The sequence below is a fragment of the Alligator sinensis genome, unplaced genomic scaffold, assembly GCF_000455745.1.
Source record: "Alligator sinensis unplaced genomic scaffold, ASM45574v1 scaffold1298_1, whole genome shotgun sequence".
NCBI lineage: Eukaryota > Metazoa > Chordata > Crocodylia > Alligatoridae > Alligator > Alligator sinensis.
The window spans coordinates 105,994-132,935 of record NW_005842192.1 but is presented as its reverse complement, the minus strand read 5'-3'; the positions used below and the strand labels follow the sequence as shown (position 1 = coordinate 132,935).

General features: G+C 47.4%; 1 protein-coding gene across 1 annotated transcript in view; it reads left to right on the top strand.

The window, feature by feature from the left end:
• Positions 1 to 26,724, top strand: part of KLHL18 (kelch like family member 18) — a 29,658-nt gene extending 2,934 nt beyond the window's left edge. Inside the window, exons 3-11 of the mRNA XM_006026426.3 lie at positions 6,243 to 6,373; positions 6,586 to 6,726; positions 13,537 to 13,735; positions 15,643 to 15,803; positions 16,114 to 16,250; positions 17,556 to 17,778; positions 21,321 to 21,425; positions 21,762 to 21,873; positions 23,234 to 26,724. Coding sequence (XP_006026488.1) covers positions 6,243 to 6,373; positions 6,586 to 6,726; positions 13,537 to 13,735; positions 15,643 to 15,803; positions 16,114 to 16,250; positions 17,556 to 17,778; positions 21,321 to 21,425; positions 21,762 to 21,873; positions 23,234 to 23,620 — 1,596 coding nt within the window. The 3' untranslated portion in view covers positions 23,621 to 26,724. The remainder of the gene's footprint in view (positions 1 to 6,242; positions 6,374 to 6,585; positions 6,727 to 13,536; positions 13,736 to 15,642; positions 15,804 to 16,113; positions 16,251 to 17,555; positions 17,779 to 21,320; positions 21,426 to 21,761; positions 21,874 to 23,233) is intronic.
• The last annotated feature ends 218 nt before the right edge of the window (positions 26,725 to 26,942 follow it).

Below are 26,942 nucleotides of genomic sequence, written 5' to 3'. Positions count from 1 at the left end.
CAGCTCCATCCTCTTTGCAGCCCCCCTGCAGGGAGGTGAAGGCTGCTATTCAATCCCCCTCGGTCTTCCCTTCTGCAGACTCAATCAGCCCATTCCCTCAGCCTTTCCTCACCAGTCCTGTCCCCGGTCCCTCGAACCATTTTCATTGCCCTCCACTGAACTCTCTCCAGTTTGTCCACATCCTTTCTTTAATGGATTTAGCCTTGGATCGTTATTGCATTAAATTTAATTTTAAATGCATTTCCTTTCCAAAAATGAATGCTGTGCTGACGTCAGGTTATAACCCTACTGTGCTGCAGTCTCGATGGCTTTCTATAAGTCACTTAGCCTTTTTGTTGCAATCCCCCCTCTGTAAAATGGGGGTTAGTAGTACTTTCCTACCTCACATTAGATTGTGAAGTGCTGAGATGCTGTGATGAAGGGGAGCTGTTGGCGTACCATAGATGGAGAAAAGGATCCATCCCTGTGAAATGGCAGAGATCCTAGGACACTGTCCAGCTGCTGGCCCAGCTGTGTTGGCCCAAAAGTTATAGTCTCATTAGAGCCTCCTTAATGGAAAAGGTATACCTCCCTGTGCTGGTTTGGGAGAAATGGGCTTGCAACAGCTGTGTTTAGGCATGACTAACCCAAGCGTAGTTTCAGACATGTAGGAAGGGCTCAGAAAGCAGAGCCTGCTCAACAGGTCTGACATGGCTGAGCTGCTGCTCTGGTATGCAGGCTAGCTGAACAATTAACTCCTTGTTTCAGTCCTCCTGAATTGCTGCTATTCCTATCCAAATCCTACCCCAGTAAAACAGCTGCTGAAGTGGGAGGTTCTTTGCTAAAGTCCGATTAGGTATGAACTAGGTCCCAAAGAAGTAGAGCCTTTTATTTTTAATTATGGGCTCTGTAATGTCCCTGGTGTTTTAAGCAGTTCCCTTTTATATCCTAGGAAAAGGTGTGCGGTGAACATTGCTCTAATTGCTGTCTTCTCCTATATGTTTAGCGCTATCACTTTTCAGGTGAGATGGTCACGTGGGCGTGCATAGGGAACGCATGCCAGGAATTTAGCAAAATTAAGCAGACCGTCGGAGGCTGTATTGTCAGTATATATCTGACTGGGGATATTGTAAGGCATCAGTTGTCTACGTCTGGGTTTGAACTGCCTGGAGACTGGATCAAACAGCTGACCTCCTGATTCCTGTACAGACCCATAAGGGCATCCTTCCACAAGCGGCATTTCTGGCTCCTTCGGTGGAACTAGGAAACGTCCTTTCAGGACACTCCCGAGCTCTGTTGAACAGCAAAGCATTGCAAATACGGTGAAGCTGGCAGTGCAGAAAGGGTTCAGTGCAGCCTTTAACCAGCTAAAACCTCGTGGTAGTGAAGACGCTATACTTTTAGGACATCAAATAGAGCTGTCTTGGTCTGATGGGCTTAGGCTGTTTCAAGAGGTGCTTGGAGGAAGTCTTTGAAGGGCTAAAACAAAGACTTTTGCACTCATTTCTGGTGCGGTTAAGATGCCCGTTGGGCATATGTTCTTGGGGCATATATACTGTGCTGATCTGATAGTTGAGCTGTTCACCTGGGTGGACCTTTATCAGGTGAGCATCGTTAAGGCAGCCAACAGTACACAGGGAGTGCTCCCACCTCCAAAGGGAGTGATATGGCAAGCTTTGCATCCAGCTGCCTTTGATTCCCCAGCCCAAATGGCCGGGTGCCCGCGGGCAGCCGAGTTGGTTGGGTGCAGCCTTCAACACGAGCCCCGAGCAGAGCTTTGAACTCATGCTTTTGGGAGCCGTGGCAAGATGCCTTAATTACTCTGCCACCACCATGTACTGGGTTGCTTGGCTTGATCTAAATGCCCTACAGGATTAGATATGGCATATAGACCATGAATCCTTTTGAAGGAGGCTTACATTTGTTTCTAGAATCCAACACTCGCGGTGTTGGGAGTAACTGGGTATCATATATTTCATGGCACCATTTACCAGCTCAGCCTCGAGGCAGTATAATTTGGCCCTCTGGATGCTTCACCATAAGGAAAGCCAGCATTTGGAGGGTCAGGACTATGATGTTTTGAGACCTCTTCTCTAAAAAACAAAACAAAACAAAAAAAAATGTAGGGTTTTTTCCCCAAAACCCAGTGACACTGCTGCTTTCTCTTGCCATTCGCTAGTTCTGATTCTTGCAGTACTGTTGATTTTAGTGCTGTAAGAACATGATCTTTTGTTCTTGTGAGGAAGGTCATAATTAATGCCATGATTCAGGTGGGGAAATTAAGGCATAGAAGTGACTCCCTTGGGTCATGGTCATGTGAGTAGTCTGTGGCAGGTAGAGATCAGAAAAGAGACCCCAGGATCACACGAGGCCACCAAATGGGGGGCCTTAACTACAAGCTGGTGGAGATTTTCATATTCATGTTCTTCTCATGTACTATGCAATTCCTTATGCGTGTGTGTAATGCCATACACCATGTAATGCCGTCTGATGTAGTTGGGGCTGGTCCTGGTTTGAGCAGGGGGATGGGCTAGGTGTGACCTCCCAAGGTCCCTCCCAAACCCTCATTTTCTATGATAACCTGGAGTTTGTCATCATATTGCGTGTTCACTTTATGTACATGAAAGTGATTGTCCAGAAAAAAGATCTCTCTGATATTTGCACATGTACAGCTGGGTCATTGGCCCTAATGGGAAACAAAAAGCATCAAGAGAGTCTCTGGGGTTATTAGGCTTTTCACAATGCATAAGCTTTCTGCGGGGTTGCAGTTCTTTGACTCCACTTTCTTCCTGTCTGTGGGCTTCTCATATAAGCCCTATCTTTTATCTTAATGTGCTGGTGTGTATGTGTTGAATGGGTAGTGTAGGCCCACAGCCCTGGGTCATTTCCAAGCAAAAATGGCTTTATAAAACCACAGCAGGGACCCTTGTTCTTAAAATCAGTGCAAATGTTTAGGTGAGGCACTTTGCTGCAACTCTAGAGACTTGGGTTCAATAACGCAGACTGCCTAGGTGAGCCTCGAGCAAACCACTTGCCTCCGTGTGACCGAGGTCCCCATCTCTTTTGGATGCGGTGGACCAGGACAGTGGTAATGAGGGCCCATAAGCACCAAAGCCAAGCTGGTAGAAATATGTCCCCCTAGTTACTACAGCCCAAACAGCTCTGCTACCTACTTGGTTTGACTAGGTGCTGTGACTTTTTTCTGTAATCTCCCCAAAACTTAACTTTTTCCCCCCTTGCTTGAAAACCCTGGTCTTCTCTTGCTTTGATTAAGCATCGTCTGCGCACCAGGTGTGCTCAGGCTGCAGATGATGGAGAACTTCCTTTTCAACCATGCCGCATCGCTCCATCTGTCCAGCCACGGTCCCCTCCCACCCCATCTCCTGACCTCTACCACAGTCGATCGCATTTGCTGCTCTTGCTCTGTCTACTCGCATCCTTACAAAAGTGTCAGATCTTCGGCCCCTGCTACATGTTACATATATTAGGCAATTAACTGGTCTGCGGCAAAATAAATTTTAGACCAGCCACAAGTACAAAGTAATTATCACAGGATAAAAATGCCTCTCTAGCTATAAAAAGAGCCAACCAGCTATAAAGTTAGTGCTTGAAAATGGGTGACAACTCTAGAGCTGGTTTCTGTCCAGCTTTCATTTGAATGTGTAGCCGGGCCCTAGCTGTTCCCATTTCTAAACCCTTTCTGATCCCCTTTGGTGCATTTACATGTGCACTTTCATGCGCATTAGCTTATTTTAATGTGCATTAAAGCATCATAAAACGTGTGGGTTTTGCTAATGCATGTTCAGATAGGCTAACGTGCCTTTTTCTAGCGCCTCACAATGGAGGTATTAAATTTAATGTGCATTAGCAAAAGAGCATTAATAAACGTGGGTTTATTAGTGCGTTCCCTAAAGATGGGTGCACGCCCTGTCTTTCCACTTCTGTTCCTCCCATTGCCTCCTTTCCCCCCCACTTTTCTTCCTGTATTTTTTTTCATGCTGCCATTATTGCATCCAAGCCCTCGCTCTCATTTTCTTTATAAGAAGTCCTTCGTCTTTGTCCCCAGTGTGTTTGGTCTCCTGCTTTGTCGTCTGGTGCTTGTATCTCATTTGGCTCAATCCAAGCTCACAGTGGCAGGAAATAAGTACTGCGTAAATCAAGGCTCCCATATAGTCATATAGAAAGTGATATAGCAACATATTCATGTGACTTGTGTGATGGAAAAATAACAAAGGAAATACTTGCAGATTGGACCTTGTGCGTGGTATTTCTGGCAGTGCTTTCTAGAGCCCTGAAACTGTCTTGATCCTTTTCAGGCTCGATAAGTTTGAGCAGGCCAAAGATGGAAATTTCTTCCTAGGTACAGATGGGACTTATCACATTTCTATAAAAATGTGACTTTATCGTGTTAGCGTTGAGAAGAGGTGAGGTAGCATCTATATAACCTAATGATTTGGGTTCACGTGTTAATTTTTTTTTCCTAAGGATGAAAGTTGTAGAAATGGGAAGATGTAGTAAGCCTCTTGATGGTAAATAGAATATTAAAACTTACTGCTAAAGGTAATAATAGCTTAAGGATATTTCAAGAAAATATTTAATTGATTAATTTTGCACGGCATTGATAATCTGCTATTCGTTTGGACATCTCGCTGCTAAGCAGCTCATTGCTAACTTTGGTGACTCTTCTCTGGGATCATTTGTCCACCTGCTCTTGGAGTTAAGGCTGCAGTGATAGGGCAAAAAGACACAAACAGACCTTTTGCTAATGCACAGGCTAGAAATGAGAGTCCGGTTATGGCTCTGTAAAAGAGCTAGCATGAGCTACTTGTGCTCTATGAAAAAGCTAGTGTGGACTACTAGGAAAGAGCTGGCATGGAGAAAACGAGCACTGATGGATCCACTAGAGATGGTGGAGGGGAAGATGGCATTAGACGGAAAGAAAATGAGCCAGTGAGCATTTGGGACACAATGAGGATGACTGAAAGCAGCAGTGTGGCCTGAAAGCACAATGTGGAAGTCCAGAAATAAAAATGTAGATTGTAGCTGGCCATTGGCTTGGAAGGACTGGCCGGGGAGGGGGAGCTGGTGGGTGATTAGCCCATCTTTAATTCTTTGGAATGACTGGAATTTGTGATTCATAGCAGACCTTGCAGGCTTCCGGACCGGAGGGTGTTTTGGGAGCAGATGGGTAATGTGAAAATCATGGTTGTAAGCTGTGCGGGGGGGTGGGGGAATGGTATGTGCAACAGCGGCGGTATTTCCTATGCAGAAGCTAGTAGGGGAAATTCATCCGGCAGTGGCACTTTTATGCAATATTCAACCAGTGAATTGAACATCGAAGACCTTGTGGATGTGGTCTCTGGTTGTTCACAGTTTGGAGTTGATCCTCCTGTTAATACGTGATTTGATCTAGCAGGAGCACTGCCTGGTGAGGAGGGGAAGCTGGATGTAGTGCTGAAGGTTGGGGGCTGAGAGGGGATTGAATAGCAGTCTTCAGGGCAGTTTCAAAGAGGACGGAGCTGGGCTGTTCTCAGTGGGGGCAGATGACAGGACAAGGAGCAATGGGCTCAAGCTGCAGCAAGGGAAGTTGAGGTTGGATATTGGAACGAGGAAGGTGGTGAAGCACTGGAACAGGTCACCCAGAGAGGTGATGAAGTCTCCATCCTTGCAGGTTTCTAAGATGCAGCTAGACAAAGCCTTGGCTGGGATGATGTAGTTGGGGCTGGTCCTGCTTGGAGCAGGGGGTCGGACTAGATGTGACCTCCTGAGGTCCCTTCAGCCCTCATTTTCTATGATTATATGACATATGTCTAGGCACCCAAAAAGTAGTAGCTTATTTTCAGTGCACAAAGAGCTCTTCTTGACTTTAACTGGAGCTGTAGGTACTCAGTTTTCTGTTTAGGGGACATTTAAGCACCAGACCTTTGGACATTAAGTCTGATACTTTTTTGTATTAGTAGTCTCAGTCCCTAATCACTTTTAATAGTGGCAGGACCCCATCACGGATCATCTAGATCAGCGGTGCCCATCCCCTGTGGCCCTGCAGGCTGGCTTCAGTGTGCAGGGCCAGTCCCAGGGTCAGTCAGCAATTAAGATTGCCTCCACTGCTTTCCTGCTGCCAAGTATATGGATCTACAGGGAGCCCTGCTGGATGACACCACTCCATGGTTTGGACCCAGTTTGTCGACTGGATCTTAGTCACCCCTGATCCATACCAACAGTTGTGCTGATTGTCCCCCTTCTCTTTCCTCTATCCCTTCTAGGTAGGGGACCACAAGTTCAGTGCCCACCGGATCGTCCTGGCGGCCTCCATCCCTTACTTCCATGCCATGTTTACAAATGATATGATGGAGTGCAAGCAGGACGAGATTGTCATGCAGGGAATGGATCCAAGGTAACTTCCAGGGACAGCCGAGAGACAACACCTCTACAGCTTGTCGGTATTTTTGTCACTCTGTGCATGACAAATGCAAATCGTTGGATTTAAATGTGTGTGTTATAGGAGCACGTTAAAACTCTCTTGCTGTCATCATTTGTTAACAACTTGAAATTCATCTCCTGGATGTAACTGACTGACTGTTTTCTGGTCTTCCCTGCTCCATTTAGTGCACTCGAGGCTCTGATCAACTTTGCCTACAACGGGCACCTTGCAATAGATCAGCAGAACGTTCAGTCTTTGCTGATGGGGGCAAGTTTCCTTCAGCTGCAAAATATCAAGGATGCCTGCTGCACCTTTCTCAGAGAGAGGTAAGGCTACTGCATAACAACATGAGGCCTTCCATTTTCTGGGTCAGACCCGAGGCCCGACTTGCCCAGTCTCCTGTGTCATAGCGACAGAGAGGGAATGCAGAAAGGAAGAGTGGACAGAGTAGGACCAGGGTTTTTCCTACTGTTCCTCTCTCACTTGCAGTCTCCAGCATTTAAGGTCTAGGAAGTTCTGATACAAGAGGCTGTATCCCTAACTCCCGTGCTCAATTGCTGCTGATGCCCCTTTCCTCCAGGAATGCATCCAGTCCCTTTGTGAATCCAGCTTGAGCTGTCAGCTTCCACCACATCCGGTGGCAGTGAGTGCCACACGTTAATGACATGCTGGGTGAAGAACTTCCTTTTAGTTTTAAACTGACTGCCTCCTAGTTTCATGTTGTGGTCCCTCTTTTTGTATGGTGAGAAACAGTAAATCTCTATTGACTTTCTCTTCACCATTCAGTGAAGTATTTAGTATTTTGTAAACCCTTCTCATGTCCTTTCTAAACTGAGCAGGCCTGGCCTCTTTAGTCTCTCCTCATATGGAAGCCCCTCCATCCTCCTTGTTGACTTTCTCTGTGTCTTCTCTAATTCTTCTATACCTTTTTGAGGTGTGGGGACCACAACTGGGCAGTATTCAGCATGTAGACACACTGTGGGTTTGTAGAGGGGGGAAGCGATACTTGCAGTTTTGCTTACAGTTCTTTTCTTAATAACCGCTAACATTTTGTTTGCATTTTTCATGGCTGCTGAGCACCGAGCTGATGTTTTTAGCAAAGTGTCCACAATGACTCTCGAATATCTTTCCTACGTGGTAACAGCTAATGTAGAGCGAGCCATGTTCCATGCCTTTGATTTGTTCACCCACCCTGGTGCCTGCAGCACTTAAGCAATAGTGGGTTGTAGATTTAAATTTGTTCTGAGAGAAAGAAAGACAAAACGAGAGAGAAATTAGAAAACTTGGTTTATGCAGATAAAGTGCTGTCCTGCGGACAGGAAGCTAAGCTGTGATCCTTCCTACCAGCTGCTTGTGGCTGAGTCAGGAGGAAGCAAAGTATCTCACAGGTGAAGGGCGGATGTGGACTTGATCGCTGTAATTCCCTCTCTTAAACTGGACAGCAGCTTGTAGCATGTAGACAAGGGATGACCGTGAGAATGACTATCTGGAACAAAGGAAATGTTCCCTTAGTGGGGGCAACCTTTGTGGCAAGCATGTGACAGAGCAGATTAGCCCCAGACTCTCCCCAACTGCCACTGATTCCTTTCCCTTTCCCCTGCCTGATGTGCTGCTCTGCTTTCTGCCCTATTTACAGCTGGGCTGCCTGTCCCTTTCCTGATCCGCTGCATGCTACACACAGGGGCTGCCTGTGCCTCTTATAGCTGCAGGCTTCAGGTTGGCCACCTTGCCTTAGATTTAGAACTGAAAAAGGGAAAAGCTAAACAGGAATACTTCAGAGCACTTAGCAAGATATTCGGTACAATGAATCTAAGGGCACGACAATTCTGTTGCACCTCTTTACAAACTTTTGTCTTATTGGAAATAGCAAAACAATTTTATCACAGTTTTATATCTGTCCATCAAATATTTTCCCTGGGGTTCTAGCAAATTAGGTACTTTTGCTGCTGTCCCGATAGTACCTCAAACAGCACTGAATTTGTCCCCCCAGTTTTTATCCCATGAAACAAAGAACCATTCCTATTTTGCATATGGAAAAAGCATATGTAGAGAGATTAAATGAGCTTCCCAAGAGGTCACTGGGGAGACCACAATTGGGTCTTCCAAATCCTAATTCAGTGCTGTAACCATTAGCCATGAAGAATAAGATCCCCAGTCAATGGAGTCCAATTAAGAAACATCCCTCATGTATTATTGGTGGTGTCTGATCAGCTTAGTTTTACAGTACACCAGTCCTGTTTCTTATGCAGCCATTCGATACACTCCACAATGTTGTATTGTTTTGCACCAATAGTGGTTTTTAAGATCCAGCTAGACAAATCCTTGGCTGGGATGATGTAGTTGGAGCTGGTCCTGCTTGGAGCAGGGGTTGGACTAGATGTGATCTCCTGAGGTCCCTTCCCACCCTCATTGTCTATGATTGTATGCATAAGTTTTGCACAATATTGCACCAAATGTGTATGAGCAAATGCAATCTATTGGCCAGCTTTCATCCCAAGTGGACATTTCTCCAAATCATGGACTTTAAGACATGAGATGCATCTCGGCTGTCTCCCAGATGTTTCCGTTTCCAAACAATTGCAAGCCAAGCGTTGCAGTGTGATCCTGAAATAACGCAACGAAAATAGAAATTAAAATAACAAGTTGTTTGTTCATCAAGAAAATGCAATTTTGGGACATTGGACTTAGTTCTGAATAGAAAGCGCTTGATCATACTGCGTAAGAATTACAGCTGGCTTTAGGCCCTCAAATGCCTAACTAGTCACTTAATAAATAGACTTGTCATGAGTGCTGAGTTCTTTCCCCCACTCACCCCATCACTAAGGAGAAGAGCTGGTTGTGTTGAGCACTTCTGAGTATCTGCCCAATGTGACAAAGGTCCTAACAGATACAAGTGAGCAACTGATATTTTTACTAATCACAAGGTATCTTCAAGTATATATGGACTCTGAGCATTGGCTTTATGAGGCTCTGGAGCAGCTACGTTCCATTCAAAGAGGAAGATTGTGACAACTCGGGATTTTCCTTAGCTTAATCACTGTGATTTTCTATGTTTTGGTGACACATCCATATGCTGTGATGGTGCGAAGTCGGAGGCTGTGTAAACTCTTCTTTGGTGCACAGTGGCTGTTCCCACCAACTTTTCACCTGCACCTTCGAGCTCCTTGCTTTGCTGAGTGCTCTTGGATCACTGCATTGGGAAATACACTGTTTTGGATTTTTAAGCCCTTTTTGTATCAGGTCCCATGCACCAGGTTTTGCTGCCCCTTCCCTCTTCGGCTCTTTGGGCACACTCTGAACTGAAGCTGCAGCCGTGGACAGGTGTTAAACTTTGTGCCAGGAGAAAAGCCTTTCTCTTAGCACAGCAAAGGAGCATACAGCTATTTTAGGGTTTCTTGCAGAAGACGAATAGCTCTTTGGCAAGGAAGTTCGCCTTTTAACCAATAAGATCTTTTTTGGGGTGTCCCAAGTGAGAGCACTGGCTCCCAATAGCTTGCTCAAGGTCCTTTGGGGGCTCTGCCAAGAGTGCCAATGCCCCCCATCCCCTGAACAGACCTGGGTCACTCAAGATCCCTGCAGTGGGTGGGGTGACAGGACACTTCTGGGGCTGCAACTCTTCCACGGCTCTGAGAGCTGATTGACAAGGACTGATGGGTGTTTTCCCATGGTGTGAACAGCTTCAGAGCCCTGGGAGGGATCCAGCCCCAGGCAATACCTCCGCCTCCGTGCAGCCCTCTCAGTGCAGCAGGCAGGGAGTGGAAGGGGCGAGGAGAACAATTCTCCCCCCAGGCGTGGACAAGCTGTCCATGGCAGCTGCTGCTTTTCAGCAGCTGTTGACAGGCTGTCCCTTTACCTGGCAAGGGAGAGGGCAGGCTATCAATTAGTGGACTCCCTTAAGGGCAGGGATGGTCCAGGGAGCAGCTTTCTAGTGCCCCCTGCCTGGAGAGCTTACCCGTGTAGCTGTCCAGCCAGGGGTCTGGAGCACGTGCGCACTGCAATTCCTGAACTATTTTCCAAGCACCAAGAATTTTTAGCACTAGAAACAAATGCCCGTCCATGGCCGATGTGTAATGTAAAAGCTACAGCTCTTGACTATTACCTGTTTAGAAGAGCAAAGCCAAAACTGCAGTCACAGAGTAGCGCTTCCTCCCTCCTCTTTTCCTCCCAGAGACTGCACGATTTTGCCCTTCTGGTTTATTTACCACAAGTCAAGTGTGCCAGGTCTAAAATTAAAATATGCAGACCCCCTATATGCCTGGAAAAGGGTTTTTATGTTTGAAAGCTTGCAAAGAACAGTTTTTCCAACTATGTAGTTGGTCTAACAAAAGATATCACATTTACCCACATAACCTTGTCTGTCAGGTCTAAAATAAAACCCTTAAAAAGGATAAATGTTTGAAGCATCCCCTCTGAACCCACTGCAGCTCACAATCTCTTACAGCGACACGCAGCCTTCACGCTCTTAAACACAAAGGTGTGGTCCCCAATCTCTGTGCAGTCATGCATCGCTGCATTTTGATCACAGCAGCTTCTCTGCTGCTGATGCAGCGGGTGACTTGTGTTATAACCCACTGCATTTGCCCTGATTTATTTGCAACTGGTGAAATGGTTGAACATTTCATTCTGCAGAGCTGACTTGATGGTGAAGCAAGCATAATACAACATGTTTTCACAAACCGGTAACATTTACGTTCTCTCCTCTTAGAGTGGCCAGGGTCTGGAACGGGCTCCCAAGGGAGGTGGTGCTCTCCCCTACCCTGGGGGTCTTCAAGAGGAGGTTAGATGAGTATCTAGCTGGGGTCATCTAGACCCAGCGCTCTTTCCTGCTTATGCAGGGGGTCGGACTCGATGATCTATTGAGGTCCCTTCCGACCTTAACACCTATGAATCTATGAATGCAGCTGTGTCCTTCCTGAATTGCTGGTGCCCCCCCTCATCTAGAGGCCTAGAAAACATCATTTATGGGGAAAGACTAGAAGAGCTAGGTTTATTTAGTTTGGAGAAGAGGAGACTGAGGTGGGGGAGAGGGAGGGATTTGATAACAGTTTTCAAATAACTGAAGGGAAATCACAGTGAGGATGGAGATGGGCTTTTCTCTGTGACTTTTGGGAGACGGAACTAAGAGTTATGGCCTCAGACTGCAGCAGGGGAAATTAAGGTTGGATATTAAGAAGAATTTGTTCATTTACTGGCCTGCATTAGTAGGAGTGTTGCTAATAGATGGAAAGAAGTGATTCTTCCCCTTTATTCAGCACTGAGGACTCCAGATGTGGCTTTCCATGTCCAGTTTGGGCTCCCCACTACAGAAAGGATGTGGACACAGTGGAGAGAGTCCAGTGGAGGGCAATGGAAATCATTGTGGGGCTGGGGGACAGGAGTGGTGAGGAGAGGCTGAGAGAACTGGGCTGATTTATTCTGCAGAAGAGAAGACTAAGGGGGATTGAATAGCAGCCTTCACCTCCCTGCAGGGGGGCTGCAAAGAGGATGGAGCTGGGCTGTGCTCAGTGGGGGCAGATGACGGGACAAGGAGCAATGGGCTCAAGTTGCAGCAAGGGAAGTTTAAATTGGATCTTAAGAAAAATTTGTCTCATGGGGAGGTTAGTAAAGCACTGGAATAGGTTACCCAGAGAGGCTGTGGACTCTCCATCCTTGGAGGTTTTTAAGATGTGGCTGGGCAAAGCCCTGTCTGGGATGATGTAGTTGGGGCTGGTCCTGCTTGGAGCAGGGGGTTGGAATAGATGACCTTGTGAGATCTTTTCCAGCCCAACTTTCCAATGATTCAGTGATCTTGGCGATACATGCTATGAAACGGTTTGAATTGCTATCTTCCACTGAATTCCTACACCTGTATCGGGGACAATTTCTCTCTGACGGGACCTCCTGTAATGTATACCTTTCCCACCCCCCATATGTACCTGTCCAGAAATCTCCTTTCAGCAAGTGCATCCTTGTGTAGAGCAATACGTTTTCAGTCCATTGGCGCTGCTAGATAGTGGCTGTGCTGCAGCTAGTGGTTTAGCAGGGCTGATCGCTAGCTGTTTTCTGCACGGCTCGCTTCTGTGCTCTGACCTTTAAAAGATGTCCTTAATGATGCAGCTTTATAAGCAGGGCTAGGTCAGTTGTGTAGCGGAAACAAGCAGCACACATCAGTGCCTGAGGGTGTTCAGCTCTGTGGGTATCTTTGCCGTACCTTTTAATTTTTATCCCTCTGGCCCAGGTGAAATGTAGATACAAGGTGCTAGCTTGATTTCACTGCTGTCAAGTGAGGAAGTAGATGGGCCATTATGTAGATAAGTGGTGCTACCCCTTTTGGCCCTGTGGACCAGATGAGTGGGTGGAGCCAGCCTGTGGGCTGGATATGGCCCTGCTTTCTCGGATCAGGCCCTGGAGCCCAGCACTATCCCCTCCCTGTCTCAGGTACCGGGAGCGAGCCCTGAGGCCCAGCACCACCCACCTCCTGTCTCTGCATTCTGGGATTGGTCCCTGGGGGTCCTGCACTGCCCTCTCCAAGCCCCACGTGTGTCAGGATTGGGCACTAGGGCTGGGTGCTGCCCCTGCCCAGTGCTGGGCACAGGGACCAGGTGCCCAATCCAGTGGGCAGAGACCCAGGGCTCCCCATGGACCCAGAAATTGGCAGTAGGGGAGCAGTGCCACCCTCTCCTGCCGCCAAATTTCTGGACCTGTGGGTAGCTCTGCAGGCCAGATGACATGGCAGGAGTTGAGGTTAAGCACCTCCGGTCTTGATGCTTGCTGTACCGATTACCAGTGCATCGCTGTGCTGATCACTGGGACCACCACTAGGGATGGGAGCAGGTCAAGTCTCATGGTCAAGTCAGCCTTGGACACACCAGAGAAGGCCCATCATGGGGCTGACTGTTATCCTGGCTCATACGCAGAGATCCCTGTCCCCTTCATTTGGCACAAATTCCTCTTTAATGTTCGTGCCTTTACACGCAATGGTCAGGTGAGATGAGAGACCTGCCCCACCTTTGCCCTCAGCCCCAGTGAGGCATATCTTTTGGTTTCATCCTGTTTGTGCTCAGTTTCACGTCCACTGTTCCTTTGAACTACATGAAAACCAGTAAACTCTCCAACCCACCATTAATGTTACGGGTGGTGTTTTTTGTGACCCTCAGACTTCACCCAAAGAACTGCCTGGGAGTGCGTCAGTTTGCAGAAACGATGATGTGCGCGGTGCTCTACGACTCTGCCAATAGCTTCATCCACCAGCACTTTGTGGAGGTGTCCATGTCCGAGGAGTTCCTCACGCTGCCTTTTGAAGATGTCCTGGAGCTGGTTTCAAGGGACGAGCTCAATGTCAAGTCAGAGGAGCAGGTAGGCCTGTGCAGCTGGCGTATGGTATAGCAGGAATAGCTTTGCCTTGAAAGGAGCCTTTGACTGCTGTGTCTTTTTGCTTCCAAAACGCTTGGTTTGGAAGCACTCCTGGAAAGGGTCCACGGGCAGCAGTTTTTAGAAGCTATTGCACTGACATGCATTGAAATGTTGAGTAGCAGAGAATAAGCTCTTTAAGACCTGAACCCTGCACCTCTGTTTCAATCGTTGACTTTTGGTTCAGGTGAAAGAGACTGGGTAGCTGGCCCTGGAGGTAATTCCTATAATAACTACAGCATAGATCATGGCTGTAAAGGCTTTGGCATGTTTCAGCTCCATTCTGACAGTACTGAGGGTGAATAATTGGTTCCTTTTAGAATTGTATAACAACCCTACTGCCAATGAGAGAGTAAGTTAAGAGTGGTGACTTCCCTAGCACGGAGCCATTTCCTTAAGGAGCTAAACTGAAAGAAGCAAAGCCGTTTTAAACAGCCTGAACTCCTGACTGTACTGATTTTGGTCTGGGCTTCAGCTAGTAACATACAGCCGTTTGGTTCTCCCACCCACTGCCAAGGCCCCAGCCAGCTTTTGGTAGCTCACGATGGGGCTATTCCTGATGAAGTATCAGACTTCTACAAGTGTCCCTGTAAAGAAAGGCTGGGCCTGGCTGCAGGTCTGAAATGACCCACTACAAGGGAACTCCATAGTCCAGACATGTTTCACTCGACCATTTCTGCATCAAAGGCAGGTGAATTGTGGTTTTTGGTGTTTTTTCAAATTTCTTTATAGAGGTCCTATTTGAGGCAGTCCCGCAGCTCCCAGGAGAGGAGGTCTCTGTCCAAGTGCCTTTGGTGAAGTTTTCCCTTCTAACTGTTGTGCTTCGTGGCTGCTGTAGAGATGAATGCATTCTCATGTGGTGTAGCATTCTGCTTCGTTTGTCCACGGGGTGAAACACGAGCTTTTCATGGAGGAAATGCCTCGAGGCTTGAAGTGGGAGGTTCTGGCTTTGTCCAGCGTCAGTGAAAAGGCTTTTAAAAGATTCTGCTGATGCGGGCAACTATTCACATTTTCTCCAGAGCCACCAGCTGTGGTACAGGACCACCCAGCGTGAATGTGTGCACCCTGGTTAGTGCCCTGTTCAGTGGCAAGATTATACCACGAGGTGGCAGTGGCAACCACAGACACACACACTAGTTTACCAGAAAAATCTTTGCAAGAAGATAGAAAGCTCAGTTCCTGGGGCAGGAGAGGCTAAACTGGTTAAAGCAGCCTGCCTTTATGGTGTTAACCCTGCTCAGCAAAAAGATCCCACTTCAAATTCCTGTCTCCTGCTCTTCAGGCCAATGTAACCTCTTGATTGCAATGGCAACAGTATAATTACAATGGGCCAGTGACTTTACATGTATTCGTTCATTTGGGTTTAAGTGCAATAAGGTCAATGGCCACCATAATCCAGGTTAAGTATCCAGCAAGTCAACCTGCTAGGGCCATTGTAGAGTGAGGGAAGAACTGCCAAAGCTAAGCCCTAGGGAAAAATGCCCCATCTTGTATTGTTACAGACCCTTGTAGTGAATTAGGAAGCCTTAGTGGTCTTTGCAGTAGTCCATAATCAAAAGGATATTGGCTGAGGATGGGGAAGAAAGAGCTCTGTGGCCTGGGTGTTGAGACCTAGTGGACCGTAAGTGGAGAAAGAGGGTGAGCTCATTGACCTGAACTCCTTGAGGAGCTTCTACCTCCTGCTTACAGGTTGCCCCCAAAAGACCATTTATTTATTGACAGCTAGTTAAGTTTCCTTCAGCCATCCTCATGACAGCTGCCTCAAAAGCAAGAAAACAAGACCTCCCCCCCCACACAAGAGAACAGCAAAAGCAAGAACCTTGAGAAGAACTCACTCATCTCTCTTCTGACAGGTGTTTGAAGCTGCATTGGCCTGGATACGGTACGACCGAGATCAGAGGGAAACCTTCTTGCCTGAGCTGCTGTCCAAAATCCGACTGCCCCTTTGTCGACCTCAATTCCTCACTGACCGCGTGCAACAAGATGACCTTGTCCGCTGCTGCCATAAATGCAGGTGTGTGCATATGGGTGACCGAAGAACCAGCCAACAAGTAGTGGTAGCTTCAGGGCCGAGAGGGGGTGTTGGATGACTAGTCCTAAAAACTACCGTTCAGCCTCTGTGGACCAAAATGTCACGGGTAGTAGAAGAGAGCTTTCCGCATGCTGTTCTGCCAAGGGAGCCTGCCATCTTCTGAAAGAACAGACTCAAAGGTTGCTATAATTAGTGGTAGTCTCAACAGAGATGGCTGGTAAAATGGCAGTCTTCCTCACGGAAGACCTATGCCCCACCAAACTATCATCTTGCTGTTTGATCTTATTTCTAGGGACCTCGTCGACGAGGCAAAAGACTATCACCTAATGCCAGAGCGCCGGCCCCACCTTCCAGCATTCAAAACCCGTCCCCGATGCTGCACTTCAATCGCGGGATTAATTTATGCAGTGGGAGGACTTAATTCAGCAGGTACCTTGCATATCCGCTCCCCATGACTTCAGAGAGTGACTTGGCATATTGAGTGGTAAATGTTGTTCTTGGCCCCACACAACGTTGAGCAGTTTCTCCTTCTCTTCCCTTTTTTCCACAGCACCTTGACACTCCTACCACCAAGCCAACACAAACATTTCAGGTAGCGGTTGCCCGTTGTTTGTAACCTCTTTTACTCTAGCTGTTCTGAACGGCTCGCTCAGGGGCACTGTTTTCGGTTCCTTTGAAATGGCACCAACGCAGACTTGTTAAATCATCCTTTAAAATCTTAAATTGGGAGAACCCTGAAGGCAACAATAAAATCAATGTATTGGCAGCATTGATGCAACCAAGCAGGAAACAGGTAAAACGGTGCAGAGGTGTCAGAGGAGCGGTCCCTGTGCAGTAAAGCCTGTGCTCATTTCCTTAACAAACTTTTCAGATATACTTTGACCACAAAACCCCTCTCCCTTACCTAGTCTGGCTTTGGTCTGGGAACAAAGAATGTGATGAAAGGGATAGCTGAAATGTTGCTAATCACAGCCCTTCCAAAGGGCAGCTGCTGACCTGCTTAAACCCGTAACACATTTACAGTAGACATTTAAAACAAGGTATGTGCCATTCAGTGCTTTGCTGAGATCTGCCTGGCATGTCCCGTCTACAAAGCTGCCTCCTAGGGCTCGCCTATCTGTGTGCCCTCTTGCTGAAGGCTGAAGTCAGCCAGGCTGGCACACATGAAGCATTGATTTCAGGGTGTCAACGGAGTCCATCATTATTGCCCATTAACCCCAGAGCCTGCCACCACCTCTGGGCATTTAAAGGGCCCTACCTGCAGGCAGAACTGAAGGAGTCTGCAAGTAGTTGGGATTGTGAGGCAGGGTTTCCCTCTACAATCAGCAGTTTTCCACTAGGACAAGGTAGAACTAGTCCAGTTGGCTGATGGAGCTGTTCCTGTTGCAGTTGACCTTCATGTAGGAATGGAGTTGCTCAAGGGCTGAGGTGGGCACGTCACCCCTACGGCTGGAGCAGGAATCACTGAGAGGCTCAATATGCTTCCTTAGCCTGAGGACTGAATTCCCATCTCTGCTGCCTCCTGTCAGCAGTTGGGTCTGGGCAAGGGGCATGTGACACTGGGCATAAGTTTTGCCCCTGAAGTTTCAAGCAGAACCCATGTATCCGTATTGCTTATCCACGTGTGGAAGGACTTCCTGGAAACCAATTGACAGCTTTGCTCCAGCCTCCCTTCAGCAGAGGCTCTGAGAAACACATGCCACTTTTTAATTTGAGTAGCACATTTTTATGCAGGTGATTCACTGAACGTGGTGGAAGTCTTCGACCCCATTGCCAATCACTGGGAGAAGTGCCAGCCTATGACGACGGCGCGCAGCCGAGTGGGCGTCGCGGTGGTGAACGGACTCTTGTATGCCATCGGTGGCTACGATGGCCAGTTGCGGCTGAGTACGGTGGAAGTTTACAACCCAGAGATGGATTTGTGGTCCAAAGTGGGAAGCATGAACAGCAAACGGAGGTATGCCAGAAAGCGACTCCCTCGTGCACAAAGCATTGGAGGGGAAGAGGGCAGAAAGGCTCTCTGGAAAGGGGAGGGATCTAGGAAGTGACAGATACTTTCAGGAGGTGAGACATGTATTTGTAGTCACGGAAAGACTAGTGTGCATGTTGGGCTTGTGTGCAAAGGTACGGCCCCGGGAGGAAGTGGCTGGGCTCTGCCTGACTCTGATGTAACCACATTTGGATTATTATGTTCCCTTCTGAGCACATCCTTCTGGTGACGAGATCAGCTAGCTAGCCGAGAGTCCAGAGAACAGCATCAAAATGCATTCAGAGCCCAGAGGGGTTGGCTTATGACGGGAAGATATTAACGGCTACATACGTCTAAGCAGGTTAAGTGTGGGATGGAAGCCTAAAAAGACCCAAGTAGCATTAGTGATAATCACTTATGGCCGCACAAGACAACACAAGGAGTGAGGTCAAATTAAAGGCAAAAGATCTATAAGGATGTGAGAGTGATTTTCCCCAGGCCTAGAGTAGAAGCCCTCTAAAATACGGTGTGAGGCACATGCCTGAACTGGCACAATGATGGAAGACTGGATTTCTTCCATCGCTGAGGTTCACAAACATGTCCTGAACATGGAGGCTCCAGCACTGGGAAGTAAAAAGAGAGCACAGGCTGTGGGATCTTGTAGTCTGAGCTCTGCAAGATGGGGCGTGTGTTAACTTACAGCTGAGCAAGGGGAAGTTAGTGCAGTTCACAACCAAGCTAGGAATTATCTTCTGGTGTTACTTGGCAGGAAAAACCTCATCATTATGGAACCAGTGATGTTGCCCCCCTTCTATTAAGTTGTTTGCTGCATCCCACCACAAACAGCCTCTGGCTCATCTCACCGCTTCCAAATTTAAACATGTTCGTGGCTTGCATTGTGTTTGCTGTGGCTTCTCTTTCCTGGTGCTTGGTCACTAAGCTGCTCAATTGTTTGCTTTTTGCAAGCCTTGCAGCTCTCCTGGGCTGTAAAGGCACGTGTGTCCCCTTTGGTTTGTGGTCGCTCCAAGCATGAATCACTTGGGAGGAATGTGCTGCATGTATCCCAGTATCGGATGTCTCATGTGGGAACCTGAAGCTTGGTGGCAGCAGGGTGGCTCTGCTGGGGTTGCATTTGGTCAGAGAGGCTTCAGTGCTACGTTTAAAAGAAAATAATAAAAGTCTTTTGGGGTATTTTAAGCATCTAGCATATGTGTTTGACGCAGTGGGGAGTGGGGTGGAGCAGGTCCTGTGCATCTACTGAGCTGCCCGATTGCATTCGCATTAGTGGGAATATGTGGAGAATAAGCAAGCCACAAACCCATGAAAGCAGTTCTTCCATGATTGCCTCTTTTCCTTAGCCATCTGCTGCCAACGTCAGAACTTCCCAAACCTTAAATGCTGGAGGCTGCAGTGAGAGAGGAACGGTGGGGGGGAAAAAACCCTGGTCAGACCTAGGTCGCTCTCCCTTTTGGTATCTCTTCTCTGGCACTGAGAGACGGGCATGGGTAAAGCTAGAATTTGAAACGGGGGATGCAGACGTGAGGTGCAATCTTTGCATGTAAAACAACACGTTCTTCTCTGGTTTAAAAAGAAACGAGAAGCTTTACTAAATATGCTAGGGGGCCAGAGCTGTGTTATTCAGTTTAAGATTGATGCAAGAACAAATACAACTTCATTGGAATGAGTTGAAAGGGCTGTGAAATAGGAGCTTCATCACCAGGAGCAGCGAACAGACGGCAGAATGGCAGAACAAAGCATAGCTTGACTGGTGGCACATCAAGACCGTTAAAAAGGGGTCGTTAACACCTGTGGGATGAAGAGTTTAGAAGGAATTGGGTAGATTGTAATAAACCATGAAGTCAAGGGACCCCCTTAGCACTTCCTGACTTGAAATGCTTCTGCCACTACCAGGTTATTTGGGTTGGTCTGATAAAAGATATCAAATTCACTCAAGGAACCTTGTCTGCCTATGTCCTTAGACCAACACGGCTACAACCTAAACCTCTGCCACTACCAGCCATTTGATTTTAAACTTCGGATAGACCAGGAATCGAAGGTGGGTGCCAGTGCACCAGCGTACCCCACTCTTCCCCCCTGCATCCACCCCTGGATGCAGGAAACTGGGCAAGATGGACCTGTGGCCTGACCCAGAAATAGCGGTGCTTATATATCACAAATAAACCATGCAAGTTCTTTTCCGCCATCCTATATGCATCCCAGCAAGGAGTTAGTAGGGTGCCTGTCATGTTGTAGTTGAACAAAGCTGTAGGCCTGACTCCAGGGAAGATCTCCTATATAAATTCCTGGGACCAATTCCAGCCAGTGAGCTTGCCCACAGTTTAACTTATGCTAGGAAAGTTCAGTTTTCCATAGCTATAAGCTTCCCACTAGTGTTGAGCCTTTCCCACAATAAGCAGCAACCACTTCTTTACCATGGTTGAGCTGCTCTGCAGCAGAGTCCTTTGAAGCCAAGCAGGGTGGTCCCAGAGGCTTCTGTAGAGAGAAGAGCTTAACTGAAGGTTCATTTCAAGCCAGTTGGCTGTTTGCAGTACTATATTGGCTTTAACATTCAAGATGAATACCAAGAGGAAATAATGGGGCTTGGTAAGGAACATAAATGTGAATCTGAGGCTTTGTTTCCAGGGTGGGATTCTGCTAGGTCTGAGCATCTTGTGTCCAAGTCTGTGTTGTGCCAGGTGCTTCATTTACTAAATTACAGTAGGTGATTTATCGGGCTTTGGCACAAGGCAACACCTACCTTTTCTTAAGGTTTTATAGCAGTGCCTATCACCATGGGATCTGATGGTTTTCCCCGTAAGATCAGCCACAGCAAAGAAATTCTTAGTGGGGTTTCCTGGAGTCTCTGGCACTTGCCCCTTTCCAAGGTTGAGACTCTACTTGGAGTAGGGTTGTTGAGTTCAACTGGTTTTTGTCTTTTGGAGGTGTGGAGCATAGTGATTTTGGAACAACATGTGTTCGCACTGTGGTCACTTATGGTTTGTTACCTGTAAAAATCCACGGTTTGGACCATTGGGTTAACAGGTAATGAGAGCCCAAATCTTTTGCTTTACATCCTTGTTTTCAATCCACCATAGCTCAGTAGTTGACTCCATCTGCTCTGCTGAGTTGTCATTTTGCACCATTTTGTAGCTTGCAAAACACCTACCACTAATTGACCTCCTCAGTTAACAGGGGACAAACGTCGTATTCCCTAGCAGCTGTCCCTTTGGGTCGGGGCTGAAGCACATTTGTGGTTATAAATCTTTCATAGCAAAGGCTTCTCAAAGTCCAGCAAGCTACTTAACTGATTGGAGTTCCAGACTTAATGAATTACGGTCCCACTGTTGATCAATGCTCTGATGAGAGAGGCCATGTAACTATGTAGTTCATTAGCTAGATCTGGTATCTTGATTATCAGATACTCGGTTCTGTACAGCTGAATGTCGGTGGCAGAACATAGCACGTGGCAGAGATTTGCCTTTTCTTACGAGTCAAAGCCATCTAACCTGGTAATGTCAAATTGATTTCAGTGCAATGGGAACCGTGGTGCTGGATGGGCAGATCTACGTATGCGGAGGGTACGATGGAAACTCATCCCTCAACTCTGTGGAGACGTACTCGCCAGAAACAGACAAGTAAGAGCTTCAAAATATGATGCTGCCGCTTCGTTCTTTGAAAGAGATAAGCTGAAATAATAGACTTGAAAAGCCTTTATTTTCCAATATTTCACCTGGTGCTGAGCTAAGAATAGGTTCTTTAATTCAAAGGAAGTGAATGGAGGGATGTTTTAGCACAAAACTACCGGGAAGCAAAGTGGAAAATGCTAAAACCCAGTACTTAAGTCTTAAGCAATGTGCAGAACCTTTAGATAATCTGCGGGACAGTGTATTCAGCGTATGCATGTCTGTGTGGACATGAGCAGTACTTACATAAGAATCCTGCATTTGCCTTTCTCCTCGTCTCTTGGTAAGGTGGACAGTAGTGACCCCTATGAGCTCCAACCGCAGCGCAGCCGGAGTCGCGGTGTTTGAAGGCAGGATCTATGTGTCTGGAGGGCATGACGGCTTACAGATCTTCAGCAGCGTAAGTTGGAATCTTGTTGACTGTTCCTCACTATGTGGCTTCCTCCTCGTTTTGCGAGCATGAAATTTGGACTAACCTCACTGACCAGAGCAGGCGTAAAAGGGGGGCTGGAGCTGAGCAAGCATTCCCCAGCCCAAGCGTATGCAACCCCGATTCATTATTCTCAACAACGCCTCTTGACCTAGCCCTGGATGCTGCCTGTGCAAGTATGTCAATGAGCTGGGCAGTTGTTGAAGATTTAGACTGAGAAATTGCCCTGCCTTTTCTCTTCTGTCCACAACTAACTGTTGAGATTTTCTGCAGAAGTGAGACTAGCGCACACATTCTGTTGTCACTACCCCCTCCTTTCCTCTGTACACCATCATAGCTGAGGCGCATTAAAAGTCCCAGGTGCCAGACTATATTCCTTCACCTTTCTTTGCCTGTGGGGTATGCTTTTAGAGATCATGGTGATCCTTAAAATAAATTCAGCGAGTGAAAGCAGTGGATGGGGCAGGATAGCCAAGCTGCTCCCCATGTGATCCTAGCCTCGGTTCTGATGTCTAGAGTTCCTTGTATTTTTGCGGGGAATGTCTAATGTGGTAGGAGGTAAAAGGCTTTTGATCCGTCTGACTTGGTAGAGAGGTGCTGCTCTCTGGGCCTGAATCTGTCTTGTCTGGCTGCTTCTGGATTGTGATCCCCCAAACCAAAGGGTTTGGTGGTCAGTAATATTGTCTTATTACTGCCTTCCCTAGCAGCCTACAAAAAACTGATCAGGCAGCCTGCCCAGGAAGTTGGACAGGGCTGAGGAATTACCTGCCTGTCTGGCCCTCTCCATTGTCAGGTTTGTGCTGGAGCTCCGCCAGTTGTCCAGTGCTATAGGAAGATGCTGTCCCTTAAATTACGTATAAACTCATTCTGACTACTCCATTCTTGAGCTATCCCGACTGTCCTTGTATAAGTCAGAAGGCCTAACGAGAAGTAATGGCTTCAGGCTAAAACCAGACACTTTCCAATAGGAAACAGAGCAATTTAATCATGAAGACAGGCTTCTGGGGACTGTAGTGGATTTTCCATCTCTGGAGACTTTTGCGTGGCGGCTGGATGCCTTTCTGGTAGTTCTGCTGTAGTTAAACACAAGTTTTTGGCATGGGTACAGGATTAACTGGCAGAAATGCACTAGCCTGTGATGCACAGGAAGTCGAACTAGATGGTCTGATGGTATTTTTGGCCCCAAATTCTCCAAATCTATGAAAGCAGAATAAAAATTTCCTAGACTGTCTGTGTCTAGCAGAATAGGCTGAGGAGGCTCCTGCGAAATCCCCAGTGCAAGAATAAATGCGAGAGTCCTCTCTCATTTTTCCTCCTCTGCTCCCTACAGGTGGAGTACTACAACCATCACACGGCCACGTGGCATCCCGTCGCCAGCATGCTCAACAAACGCTGTCGGCATGGAGCCGCCTCCCTGGGCAGCAAGATGTTTGTGTGCGGGGGCTACGACGGCTCCGGCTTCCTCAGCATTGCTGAAGTTTACAGCTCCATGGCGGATCAGTGGTACCTGATTGTCCCTATGAACACCCGGCGGAGCCGTGTCTCCCTGGTAGCAAACTGTGGCCGCCTTTATGCTGTGGGTGGCTACGACGGACAGTCCAACCTCAATTCAGTAGAAATGTATGACCCAGAAACTAATCGCTGGACGTTCATGGCCCCCATGGTCTGTCACGAAGGAGGGGTTGGTGTGGGGTGCATACCACTCCTGACCATCTGAAGAAGGAAGCACGAGGCGGCCGTCTTCAAGTGACAATCTTGGGAGAGACCCAACGAGGGTATAATAATGTGATATTGAGAGGTATATTTCCAGGTGCTCGTGTCATTCATGAACACACACAAACTGTCCTAAAACCACCCTGTAACTTGCGTGCTGAGGGTCCAGATAGATGAATAATTTGGCATTCAGATTACGTGCACGGATGCAAGCGAGACTTGCCCACCTCTCTCCTGGACTGGGTGTCGAATGTATCCCGTGGCTGGCGGAGGCTTCCCCTTGCCAGCCGTTGCTTTGGGTACAGCATTGATCCAGGCAGGGTCCACCACAAGCAGTGCTTTTGAGAATCACCACTGGAGTCTGTATGCTGTGGCTCGACTCTGCGTAAATCTGTGTTGGGATCAACTGGGAGGGAGCGTATAAGCAGTATGTTCAGGGCAAACAACCCAGAAGTCAAGATCTAGTTTATCATTAACAAATAACTGGGGTATTGCAAACAGGCTGGTTCTCTCTATCTTGTTACCAGGCATGCTAGGTCTTGCTCAATATTACAAAGCAGAAGGGACTCTGTCACCAATGTTGGTTCTTAGAAGACTGTGGTTGGGCAAATGCGTGGAAATGGGTAGCCCCTTTGCATCTGAGGTGCTGTCCTTATGACCAGCGTTTTGCTATCTCCTTTGAATGTAACTTATTTTGTTCTACTTGATCAGGAAAAAATGGCTCAAACCATTTTAAGAAGGGGGCAGGGGATGAGAGGTCCCTTCTTCCTCCCCTCCCAATTTTTCCAAAAAACTAGGTTACAATAGGGTGTTATGGGGTGGGGGAGGGGAGAAATATAAATGACACCAGCAGTAAACTTAGATTTAAGTGAGAAAATGGCCAAAACGTTAATAATAAAGGTGTCTCTTTCAAAATAAAATCTCTATTTTAGTTTTGCAAAAGTTAGGCAAGATGCATACAAGAAACAGCTGGGTCACCGGGTGATCAAGGTCAGTTCTTCTGATCTTTCAAGCAGAGGTGAAAACCCAGAGCCTCACCTTGGTTTTCCTTTGGAAATTCCCTGCTGTGCATTCAGCTGTTTTTGATTTCACAGAAATGTCCTGTGGGTTTTGAAATACAGAGTTGGCCCCACTGCGTTGTGATCTGCTGTGTTTCTTGTCTCTGTCCAGGAAGGGCCTGCTATACTCATTTGCTTCAGACAGCTCAGATACAGACTTGACCTTTCTGGAGAAATACGGTGTAGGGACAGACAGCAAGAGTTTGCATAAGAGACGTCATGCGAGCGAGTGGAAAATCGTGCATACGTAAACACTCGCTGCTGCCTAAACTTTTAGTCCGTCAAGTGTTTTACATTTTCAGTTTGATGAGTGGGAAAGATCTTTACAGCGTGGCCAGGTGATGTGGTATTAATTGGCTAGCAAAAGTTTTCTGTTCCTGGCAGGGAACAAGTAGTCGGCCTGGAAATCTTTATCCATGTGTTCTGCTGTCACACAGTCTGCTGGCAGAAGAATAGGTGCTATCTCTACCCCTTCCTCCCTGACTCTCTCATAATCTCCTTGTCCGCTGTTTTTAATGATTGCAAATGGAAGGACAAGTGGGTCCGTGTCCCGCAGCTGCTCCACTTGTGGCACGTACCACCTGACAAGTACTTTGGAGTCCTTGGGCCTGCACCTTTGCCCTGAAGACTTGAACAAGAGGCAGTGTAAGGGGATGGTGTCTTACAGGCCTGGACCGTGGATACCTGGGTCTGAGTTGCTCTTCCCATGTTGCTGCCTGGTAGCTGTTCCAGTCGCCCAGATGCTGTTGTGCAACCTTGATGAAGAAAAGTGTCATCTTGGCCATTTCCTTCTACAGCAGATCCATGCTGCAGCGATTCATTCGGAGCACATCTCCGTGGTTGGCGCATTGGTGGGTTAAAATATACATCACTTGCAAGATTCGCCAAGCAGGCTCTGTGGCTTTCCACTGGCTGAGGCACTTCTGGGAGGAAAACCACTATCTGAAACCTTCTCTTTTTGCTTAATCAAAAATCAGCGGCATTCTCAATATCCAGGTAGGCTTTCTGACTCCTTCAGTCAGCCCTTCGGTGCAGCCAGCACTAACGGCATCATCGAGGAATTCGATCGGCACGAGACCTAAAGCTGAAATGCCCAGGCCGACAGGATGGTATGGACAACATGGCCTAGGACAGACTCCTGTGTCCTTGGAGATGATATTTAAATATATCCAACTTGAAGTAAATGTGTGTTAGCTCACTGTTGTTTCTCTCTCATGCAGAGCTCTCTGCCCAGCACACATCCTCCTGTGGGAGTCCACAATAAACCCCCAAGTCGCAGCTTCCGCCGTTGCACTGTGCGAGGATGCTGAGATCGCGGCAAGCTCCCATGGGCAGAACAGCCGGGCAGGAAGGGAAAGGCCCTTCTACTCAAACACTAATCTCTTTCATCGACAGAGGGGGCAGAGAAAACAGCTCAGTTTGCTGCCTTTTGTGTGAACTTTTGAAAGTGCTAAAGCTCCTTTATGGGGGTTTGGGTCCAGGGAGGCTCTGTACACTGCCCACCTCTGAGCCAGCCCGGGCCAAGGGTGCTCCCCACCTCTTTGTAGGGGAGTCTGAATGTCCTTGCTTTTGAAAACCCCCAGTGCAGTTGAGGTTTCTAACTTTGGGTATATACGTGTTGTCTATATATTCCGGTACTGGTGTCTGTTTTAGGTGTTGTATGAGCATATCTGGTGTAAATGTGGCTCGTCCTGATATCTTTTTTTCCCCCGTGTATATATCAACCAGTGGGTTGTGCTGGAGGGTAAATTCATTTGGCATTTCCCTGCTGCTAAGACTCGATTCCAGCCTTTTTGAAGGAGACCAAAGCTTGTTTCCAGGGCACGAACTGCAGGGTGCTAATGAAATCAAATGGTTTGCAGCACACTGCGAGTTTATAACTAGTACGTCTTGGAGACAGGATGGGATTTTATTTGCTTTTCCATGGTAAGGCTTATGGCAAGAGAAGGAATTAGCAGCATTTTTCCGTTGCTAATCCTCTTCCCAAGCTGTTTCAGTTGGGCAGTACAAAGGGAGATTTTTAAGGGGCTACTACTTTTAGAGATCCTTTAATGCTCGTGTTTCCACTGCGAGTTTATAACTAGTACGTCTTGGAGACAGGATGGGATTTTATTTGCTTTTCCATGGTAAGGCTTATGGCAAGAGAAGGAATTAGCAGCATTTTTCCGTTGCTAATCCTCTTCCCAAGCTGTTTCAGTTGGGCAGTACAAAGGGAGATTTTTAAGGGGCTACTACTTTTAGAGATCCTTTAATGCTCGTGTTTCTTTG